Source organism: Gymnodraco acuticeps, unplaced genomic scaffold (assembly GCF_902827175.1).
Source record: "Gymnodraco acuticeps unplaced genomic scaffold, fGymAcu1.1, whole genome shotgun sequence".
NCBI classification, from domain to species: Eukaryota; Metazoa; Chordata; class Actinopteri; order Perciformes; family Bathydraconidae; genus Gymnodraco; species Gymnodraco acuticeps.
Window position 1 is genome coordinate 838,795 of NW_022990027.1, and position 11,053 is coordinate 849,847.

At 39.2% G+C, this 11,053-nt stretch overlaps 1 protein-coding gene across 1 annotated transcript; it reads right to left on the bottom strand.

Annotated features, from left to right (window-relative positions):
* Positions 1–275: 275 nt before the first annotated feature.
* il12ba (interleukin 12Ba) lies at positions 276–3,456 on the bottom strand. Its single transcript, XM_034214923.1, has 8 exons — positions 3,174–3,456; positions 2,516–2,603; positions 2,172–2,423; positions 1,921–2,026; positions 1,355–1,605; positions 1,087–1,259; positions 840–964; positions 276–482 (listed from the first exon to the last, which is right to left on the bottom strand). The coding sequence occupies exons 2-8, from the start codon at positions 2,601–2,603 to the stop codon at positions 473–475; spliced, it is 1,005 nt and encodes a 334-aa protein (XP_034070814.1). The 5' UTR covers positions 3,174–3,456; the 3' UTR covers positions 276–472.
* Between the last annotated feature and the right edge of the window lie 7,597 nt (positions 3,457–11,053).

The window sequence follows — 11,053 nt, forward strand, 5'->3', positions numbered from 1 at the left end:
ACACTCACCTAACTGGTTAGGGAAAAATCATGAACAGCTGACAAGATGCAACCCTTTTTAAATGAGTCAAATAGAAAAAACTATTGATGCTTCTGTTCTCTACTAAAAAGGTACAAGGTTAGGCGTCAAGAGTGTAAAGAATGATACTTTGGAAAAACAATGTAAACAATTCCAATTTCAATTAACACTTCTTCTAATAGAGAATAATGCTGCTGATTGTAACTGTGAAATAAAGGAAAATCCAATATTCAGCAAAATTATACATAAGACAAACATTTTTGCATTAAATAAGATTTTATTTTTGTACTCATCAGTTAGAATATTACAAACTACAGGATAAATTATTAGATAAATAAAAATAAAAATAAATAAAAAGCACAACAAACATTCAATGATATGTCCAGTTTGGAGATTCTCTTTTCCTGTTTTCCTGTTTGTTTTTCTTGCGTTTGTTGTTTTTGTTCTTCCTGCCTCAACTCATTCTGTAATGTTAAACAAAAGACAAGGAAATTAGTTCTGAAGAAGGCAAGCAAAATCATCTAATTGAGTTCTCTGTAAGGTAAAAGTTAAAACCTTGTCTACATCATGCAAGCTCCTGAGATCTAGATTGATGCCGTTGAGAAGGTTATCATCTCAAACTATTAATCAATCGGCAATAAGGAGAACATACAGTAATTATACTCTCTCACAAATTATCCCCTTCTTGCTTTAATACAAATATGTCTGTATACAAAATGATAGAAGCAGGGGGAAGCCAGATGACAAGCAACAACAACTTGTATGAATTAAAGGGGGATACATCCTGAATCTCCCACTTGCCACCACTGGGAGGCACTGACCTGATGTGGCTCCACTCGCTCCATGGTGAGTCACAGAGCGCATCTTTAGCCCGGACACAGACCACCTTAGTCCTACGTTGAGTGACCCTAAACTGACAAACGTCTGAAGAGTTGAATGTCAATGTCTGAGAAATAAAAATAAGTTATATTACGTCATTTTTTGATTTGATAACATTTGTATTTTGTGAGATTCATTTTTTTACTTTAACTCCATTTTAAATTGCAGTTTTCAGTTGTTGTGTCTTACCTCAGTTGATTTGATGTTTCCGCACAGGTCCTTGCATCTTTCGCATCCCCGCCTGAGCTGGGCAATCTCGAAACTAAGAGGGAAGTAGGAGTAGGGACTGCTCCAGGAGCTCGGGTAACTCCACTGTATCATAGTATTGTTTACTTTACTGATTTCCACCTTGTCAGGTTTCACTATAGAGATGAAAAACACAGACAGAATCAGAAAACAAATAAAAACAGAGAAAGGGGACCGCTACAGGAAAACAAAAAAACATCTCCACACATACCTATCTCTGACAGGAGAAAGCGTTTGGAGTAGTTATCCAAATAGAAGTACTTCCTCCACACGTAGACAGTGATGTCGATATGCTGGCTCTCCTCAGTGAAGGGGCAGTGCTGCTCATCCCGGCACGAGATCTTCCTTTTTCTTTTCTTTTTTTTGTCCACTGAACAAATGAAGTTACTCTGACCTGAGGAGCACGTCCAACGCCGACCGCTTTTATCCACAGAACACTGGGTTTCATAGTTGTCAGAAACACTGCATACAAAAATACATATCTTTATTGACAAGACTTTGATATTCATGTCATTAACATGAGTCAACATTTGATAGACAAAAAGGCTAAGTAGCAAAACAGCATTCGGGAACTTCTAGAGCTGTGTTATTTATTTAAATACAAATCTGATTGCAATGATCCCTGCATGACATGTTAAAGAAGTACTTTGTTATGTTTCCTTTCACAAGGAGGTATTTATGCATGTCACTGTGTAGTCTCAGCTCTGACATGAGTCTGAACATGATGTTATTATTGGAGAGAGAAACAGAAAACATTTCAGCAGCTAGTGAGCTTACCGTCGAGCTTTGATAAATGCTACTTTGCCACCAAGACCGGTGAGTTTGGGCCAAGAGCAGAGGAACTCTCCGTTGTAATTTGTAGCGGAGCAATTCAAATTCTCATCTAATAGTGGAAGAAACATAAACATGCAGAAATGGGAACACACACAAAAAAAGAGAAGGAATTCATCAGTTGAAATCCTTTAAAAGTTCCCCAAATCGTGCTGCTGTTTAACTGTGACATTGCAATATTTCAAATAACACTCCACCTCTTCTCTGGTTAGTGTCATTGTCTTGGATCAGGACAACAGTGTGATTGAGGAGCGATCCATCCTTGCTGTGGCAGGTGAAGTTGCCCCCTAAGCTTGCCTCCAGCATATAGGTGTTTCCTTTCTGTTCTTTTTCATTTCCGTCCTTTCTCCAAAAAATATCCTCGATCTTGGCGTCTTTCCTCAGAAGCTCCGCTGGCTTCTCCAGGCACCTCAGGGGCATCTGGTCCCATGGTGCCTCCACGACCAAAACTACAGGAGGACACAGGAGTTAAATGAGGTTAGGGAAGAACATATTTGAACGTGGAGTGAGGATAATGTGTTTTCAAAGAGATCAAACTTACTGTGGGGCAGCAGAGTCCAGTGGCCAGTTGGGTTGTGAAGACTGACTTGCAGAAATACACAGACCATAGTCAAAACAAATAACTTCATCTGAATAACAAGGAGGAGACAGAAAGGGAGAAGGTGAGGTCTAAATACATACTACCTAAAAAAAACATTACATCTTGAGTTAAAGACACAAAATGCCATAAATTGACCATGTTAGCATTATGTAAAAATCGAAGGAAATACATTTGACAATACAACATGAACATTACCTAAAATAATAGAAAATATAAGGATAAATAAAATCAAAATAACAAGGAAACATTGCTTAATCTCAATAACCAAACATGAAGCAATATGATGCTTAACATTCCTTCATTACAACATCACTAAAATTTGCCTCAATATTGTCAAAATCTAAAACAAATATTTAAACTCACTATACCATACCAAAGTTACTAAGAGCCACTGGCTATGTTTGGATTAATGAAAATGCAGTTGGCACGTTCATAAAATAAAAAATCCGGAATCAATTTAAAATATGTCTATATGTCAATTTATAGTTTCAACATTTTACTTAGTTATTTAAAACCCTAAAGCTACACATTGTTCAATGACTAACCTATCTTTATGGATTCATCTCAATATTTTTCAAAAATCAGTCAGATATCTTACCTTTGCATTAGTCTCTCCGATTCTGCCATTCTGACGGACTTTTATGCCTTAACGTATGCTGACGTTCCAGAAGAGACAAACCCATTTCCTGTCCAGAATAAAAAAGTCCAGAATAACGTCAATTTCCATCAGCCAGGCATGAACAGAGGAAGCCATGCTCGCTCCCACTGCCACACTTAACTTATTTTGTGACCTTTTCTATTCCTCTACATTATTTTTTTCCATTATTTTTATTCAAGGTTTTCACGGCTATTTGTCCCCTTTAGCAGCATATTAACGCTGTTTGCTAGCTGTAGCCATGCTATTACGTGCAGTGCCTGTTTGTTTACCTTCAGGCTGGCGTGTATTACATTTCACTTTCATTTTGTCATAGCCTTTGTTACACTGACATCCGTGGGCAGGTTGACGTAACACTAGTTGTAAACAATAGCCTTAACCACAGCTTATTTGACACGTTACTTATTTGGCTAACGGTACACTTTTTTCTCATGACAGTTTCAAAGTGTTACATTTAATGTATTTTACAAAGACACAACATTACACAAAGATGAACATTTGCGCAGTACAATTATGAATGCTCCATAATAAGCTTAATTTAATGTAACAACCCCACGAAAACAGCTAGCTTGTTTCATGACATGTGGAAAGCGAGATTAACGCTATGTGCACATTACTAGTCAATATCGAAATGAGGATTTATAATAAAGGTAATAGAATAGTTTCATGCTGGGGGTTAGTTGGACCAGCATTGCAGGACATCTTTATATAGAAAAGATAAAATACCTTCCTTCGTGTTTTCTGACATTACTTTTGTGAAAAGTTTGACATTATCCCAGGACCCACTGGGCATGTGATTGATCGTGCACTGCACACCTGCAGCGAAATCAAATTACACTTCCGGCCAAACCCTTCAGAATAAAAGGGTAAAACAAACCCCTACAAACGATAGATGTAATCTTATTACAGACACATGCATTTTCAAATATTTGGTCTACCTATGTAAAATGTATTATCTCTTCGATTTACACACCGCATCTATTGCACGTCTGTCCGTCCTGGGAGAGGGATCCCTCCTCTGTTGCTCTCCCTGAGGTTTCTCCCATGTTCCCTTTAAACTGTGGGTTTTCTCTGGAAGTTTATCCTTGTACGATGTGAGGCTCTAAGGACAGAGGGTGTCGTATTGTCATACTGATATTCTGTACAAACTGTGAAGACCACTGAGACAAATGTAACATTTGATATTGGGCTATATAAATAAACATTGATTGATTGATTGATTGATTGATTGACTTACTTCACCTCTCGATAGGCCTACTGACATTTTAAGACATCATTGTCTGTGACAATAATATTTTTTTCAAAACTATACAAATAAAGTTTTCACCCGCTTTTATTAGTCTTCTACATGAACCTTATTGATTTACTTTTGATTCATAGATGTTATATAGGCTAATGCAACAATAACAATGTGTGTCTCATACTTTCTTGTTGTGTAGCTATTCAATAATAGCTTTGTGTTCATGTCCTTGCTTCCTCTGTTGATGAACAATAGGAAAAAAATACAATTGGTCATACGACATACCTAAAGAAGAACGAGAAAAGGCTGGGAGGTTTTTGACAGACCGTGATGGCAGTGGAGTATTTGTTTGAATCACACCCTGGAGTGATGTAACATTGTGTATGTGTGTGTGTGTGTGTGTGTGTGTGTGTGTGTGTGTCAAGTGTTATTATAACCATTTAATGACATCACTGCATTCACTTTCTGATCTGATCCATTAAGTATGTGTCATCCTTAAAACAGGTTTGACCATTTCTCAATTCTCTATAGGTTTATTCATAGCTGCAAAACACTATGTTTCAAAGACAGAGAAAACCAGAACAGGGTATGAATCACATTTCTGGAAGATGTAATAAACCCTGCCAGGACACAATTCATCCTTAGGCTAGGAAAATCCACCTGAAGGTGAAACCAGGGAAGGGGAGGAAAATTAAATAGGCTGTCAGGTCAAAGAAGGATTTGTCTTGCTAATAATATGACAGATGTAGGATAAGATGATCAAATGGATAACAAAAGGGACAAATGAGGTCAGAAGATTGGACTTTACCCAACTAGGTGGACATACAAAGGACTTCATTCCTCAATGCCTGTATACCTTCACATTGTTAGGCCAATATGGAACCAAAACAAGATATTTATTTAATAATCTTTTTATATTGAAAAGTGTGATTGCAATATTTTTTAATTTCAAAATATCCTTTGAGCATTGGTTTTAGTTCATTAGGGTTATGAGGGATAGAAGTTCAGATTATTGCATTTAGAAAATACATTATCCAATAATAGGTTCACTGGGATTACGTTTCTATATCTCTCTATCTCTGGGTGCTGATCCTGTGAATCATTTCAGCTTTGTTTAGTCTCAACATTGATGTGAGTGATCTCGCAACACTGTAAACAAACCAAGTTCCTGTCCGAAATTTATTCATGACACGTTCCAATATAGCACAAAAGATGTGTATGCACAATGATTAATGATACTACAGATTTAAGTATATCTTATTGGCTTCTCGTTCAGTTGAATGTCACATTTTTTCAGAGAATCATTTGAGGTTTTGGTGTATGTACGTATAGCCTACTTCTCAAGTGTTTGAGAAGTAGGATTCCCATTGTTGCAAACATTAGTGTAGTCCATTGTAATATTAAAAGACAACAATAGTATTCCAACAGCCTGTTTTAGTTTAGTTAATTTGTTTATTTATTTATAGTGTCGTGGACAGTGCCCATCGATGAACTGTCACACAAACAGTAAATGGAGCAGCTTTAGCCGATATGGCTAATTTCCAGCTGTTGTCCCCGGCCAGATGGTAATAGACACCCTTAAAATCACAATATATCAACAGCATTAGTTATAAAAAAATATAAATAAAATAAAAAGGATGAAAGACAAGTAGATACAGGCGAAAGGATAAGAGAGGATAAAAGAGAACAATAAACAACACACGTTACTACATACAGTACATGTCACATATAGCACTTCACAATCACATAACAGAAACGAGGGGCAACATCCAGGATCACAACATGTAACACAATGTGCTTATGCACAATGATTAATGATACTACAGATTTAAGCATATCTTATTGGCTTCTCGTTCAGTTGAATGTCGATTTTTTTCAAATAATCATTTGGTTTGGTGTATGTACGTGTAGCCACTTAGTGTTTGAGAAGTAGGATTCCCATTGTTGCAAACATTAGTGTATTAGCTTGCAGTCCATTGTAATATTAAAAGACAAAAATAGTATTCCAACAGCCTGTAATGTGTTTCTCAATGGAAAATATGACTTTTTACCGACCTGCTTTGGTAAGTTTGCCTGACAGATGGATCATCCAATCACCTGCCAGGTATTTTTACAAACGTGTCTGATCTTTTCTAGTTGCCACTGATGTGTTCTAAGTTGCTTGTTTGTCACAAACCATCTGGCACAAAGACTGTTTGGACTGAGACGCATCTTAGGAGTCCGAGTGGAATTTCAAACCACCATCAAATTTGGTTTGAACGAGAAATTGCGATTTTCATGAAGCTGTTGATGTAAAATCAATGTGTGTGTGTGTGTGTGTGTGTGTGTGTATGTGTGTGTGTGTGTATGTGTGTGTTTGTGTGTTTGTGTGTTTTAGGTATAAATGTGTTGCCTGGAAGCTCTGATCATGTAGGGAAATTAAGTGATGAAATCAGGTCTAAACACATGTAGCTTTGAAATGCTGTGTATGTCTGAGTCTGTGTGTGCGTATGCTGTGTGTGTGTGCGTGTGTGTGTGTGTGTGTGTGTGTGTGTGTGTGTGTGTGTGTGTGTGTGTGTGTGTGTGTGTGTGTGTGTGTGTGTGTGTGTGTGTGTGTGTGTGTGTGTGTGTGTTTGTGTATTTGAATCAGGTGGATAGCACAACTACTTTGACTTATTGCCCCATTTCACCACCGGGTCAAATTTACCTGGGAAGACCACTTTTAAATAAAATAACCATAATTCAATTAAAGTAGTGCTCATAATTGTTTCTTGCAAAGAACACAACATCCATGTAATTTGTGTGGCAATGAGATAATCACCCCTTTTTATCACATCAACACTTCTGAGATTGGGTCAACTTGACCCGACGACAGCAGGAAAGCTAAATAAACGAAACCTTGACTCACAATATCAATTTTAAATGATTTTATTGACTTAAAGATGAGCGTATTGCTTCCTGTAAGAAACAAATATCTGTTCCACTGAGTACCAACGTTTTTAAATATGAATAAGATGCATGAAAAAATATGATTCAAATTAGGCTATAAATTATATATGAACATAACCTTTAGAATAAAGATGTAAAATATACCGAGATGAATAGATACATTATTTATTGATTTTAATTGATTGAATCAGCTACAATATTTTTGTATTGAATGAATGTGCATACTGTTAATGCTTAATACAGTATTCTTAACAATATCATTATCATTAATATTCTTCCTCTTTAAATGTTCATAATTTCCATTTTTTTTATGTAATCAATGTGGGGAAATTAGAGCAACCCCGCTTCTATTTTGAACGGAAAAATACCCCTGGACATTTGTTCCTTCAAAGTGGCTGTCCACTCTTAGAGTTTTTTTAATTGATTTCAGGAATCAGTTGGGAAAACCGAAGCACATTTTTCACTCGGAGGAAACCCGTGTGGATTTTGAAGGACAAAGACCCGTGGAGATCTACCCTTAATATCCCCCTAAATATTGCACGCTACAGGTTTTTCATTTGCAGTTAAATGCGAAAATGCGGGAAAACCTGGAGGAACCCTGCGGCACAGTTCACTTACTGACCGCTCCTCCAGATGTTGGAGAAGGCTTTTCCAACAGACCTAAAGAATCTGCAGATGGTTCTATGTTTCTGAGGTGGGTTGAGCAGGTGATCATCGACGAACCGGACTATACAAGCTCCAAGTCCTGGGTCCTTTAAAATCAAATGGGTCAGGACCATATGTTGAGAGCCCGCAATCTTGCACAAGCGCTGGTAAACAATCTTGTCAAGGTCATCGAAGGTTGTTGGGGTGGTGTAAAAGTCCGTGTGCTGCACCTCAGCCCAAACTCTATCAAAGAGGCTCTTAATGATGTCCCTGTCGTCCACAATAGTGTTCCCCACTTTAGATTTCTTGAAGGCCAGCGTGACCAGCTTCCCCACAAAAATCTGAATGCATACTCTATTCAAATCCCGCTGCCAGTTTGCGTCCTCCTCCAAAGGACTGGCAGTTCTCTCCTCACAAAGCATGGCTTTTTCCAAAGCCTCGCCCCTCTCCAAGGCCTCTGACTGAAACGGATCCTCAGGCCCCATTATGGCCTGTTGGACCCTTTGACTCTGGGTGGCGACCTGAGTGTTCACAAACCAGCTCATCAGGGACACGAAACGCCACGCCTGTTTGCGGATCTCCGCGTACATGTTGGCATGCACCTGAGGAACGAGCAACGTCCTGACGGACGAGTGCCTGACAGGCTCTGGGAAGTCACTGTGCGACATACCACCAGCAATGTGTCTGTACAACATGTCGGTGAGTGCCTCAATAAATACTAAATGCTTGACACTGGAGAAGTCCTTGAACCTTTTAAAGACACTAATTTCTTTCCCTCCCTTTTCACCTCCCTCAGTCATGAGAAGAGCACTTACGCCGCTCATCAGTGACATCATGGACTTCGTAGTTTCAGCTTTGGGCTCTGGGTGGAATTTCTTTTTAAGCTTTACCACCATGCGATGAATCCAAGCTTTGGCAAAACGCTTTGCAAAGCAGTTCTTCACCCTCAGCTTTACGCCCTGCTTGCATTTGGTCTGACTGGTGGACTTGCCAACATGCGTCCTCTCCTGATTCTCCTCCTGCTGGGTCAGAAGGGCTGTGATGCCCATCGCGGTGTTGGCGATCTCCAGAGAGCACTCCTCTTGCAGCAGAGCATAAACCTGGTCAGGCAAATCGTCCAGGACAGGATCGGTGATTTTTCTCAGCTCCTGGTCAATGAGTTCTTCGACTGATTTTTGTTTGCGGATGTCAATCACTGAGTCCCCTGACGAACTCTGCTCCTGGACTCCTATTAGTAAGGAAACCACTGAGTCGGGTGACTCAGCTCTGGGCTCCTCGTTATCCACCAATGGTTTCTCCAGGGGGGCGGGACTTAATTTTCTCTGACGTGTTCTACGTTGGCATCTCCCAATTCTAATTTTTCCTGCAAAGGCCTTCAGCATTGTGCAGATGTGCCCCACCATAACGTTGAGCCTGCGGGGGCGAACGACGCGCTCAGCAGTGTGCATCGGGGTAGAGAGAGCAGAGTTCACGCTCTCTGCCACCTCTTTGCTAATGACAGCTGCACAAAGCTCCACGCTGTCGTCCTCCACCTGGCTCGCAAGGTCCAGAGCTTGGGCGATACTCTGGGAGAGCGCGTGTCCCAGGCTGGACCTGATGCTCTCCTCAGAGACAGACGTCGTCATGCCCGTACAAGCAGCCAAAATGGCCTTAGTTAGGGACGTTACAACCTCGAGAACAAGGTCTGCCACCACGATTAAGGTGGCATCATCAGGTTTGCCTGACCTTAATAGAAGCCACTGATCTCTTGTCACCCCTTTAACAAAGGGCTCAATAATAGGAAACAGAGTCACTTTGAGCTCTGGCATTGCCTCTGTCTGTTGGCTGTTCATGGCCATTACAACTGTATTAATCCACTAACCAGCAATTTAAACAATACTGTTATTGATTATTTTTAAATATCTAGCAACTGAACAAATTATGGGGATTATTTTTAAATATTTAGCAATTTAAAAAACAATCTGAATTATTTTTAGATATGATATTCAAAGAATAATGTGGATTGTTTTTAGATATCCTGTTATTCAAAGAATAGTGTGGATTGTTTTCAATGCTGTGTGGACTACTGTACTGTATTTGAAGGAACTGGTCTTAAGGTGACTGTCTGACAGTAGAAGCTGCTCCTATCTGCAGGAAGATATGTATACGTCATTCTAAACTTCAAGGACCAAAGTGATCTAGAACGTGACGCCATAGATCGAAGCAGCGAGCGATCGCTAAGCCCCGCCCACCCACACACCGACCGCAGCTTTGCAACAGTTGCTAGGCAACCGCTGCCACTTGGTAATATCTGTTTCTTTTCAAACCTTTATAAACAAATTTGAAGGCGTGTTTTCAAACCTTTATTAACACTTTTTGAAGGCGTTTTTTCAAAAGCTTATTAACAGGTTTTAAGGTTTTTTTTCTTACGTTTTTTTGCAGTAAGACAATTCCAATATGATTTTTGATAGAGTAAATAAAGTTTGTATAAAGTATTTTTATTATGTTTGCAATTTTAAACATGAACTAGTGACTTATTTTGTACAAATGTTTGATCAAGAATGGTTATGAATATTTACAAATCATATCAGTCAAAGAGTGAAATCTTTGATTTTCTTATCTCTCATGTTGTGGACCAAAGCGCTCCACTAGAAGTAGCAAGGATTCTGCTGACCACTTCCACACTTTGAAATCCAACTGCAGCGGCCAGAGTTTACTTTGCAGCTGGAATCTAGCAGAATCAGTGGATCACAAAATAATCTGAATCTTGTCAGGATTCAAGTAATGTGTTTGTGTTGTGAACGTTGTGAAGCAGCCATAGCCTGTGAGGCTATATAAAGGGGCCAATCAACGAGCGTCCTTTGAGGAGCTGCTGGCACTCACATCCATGGTTTGCGAGTTTGAACTTTGAGGGGACACAAAGAGACTAAACAATAATAGCATCTGCAAGTAGTTAGCGTGGATGCAGCAGTAGCACATAGTTATATTAGAAATGTAGCGTGTGTTTTCATTGAAAGAAGAGCAATACATG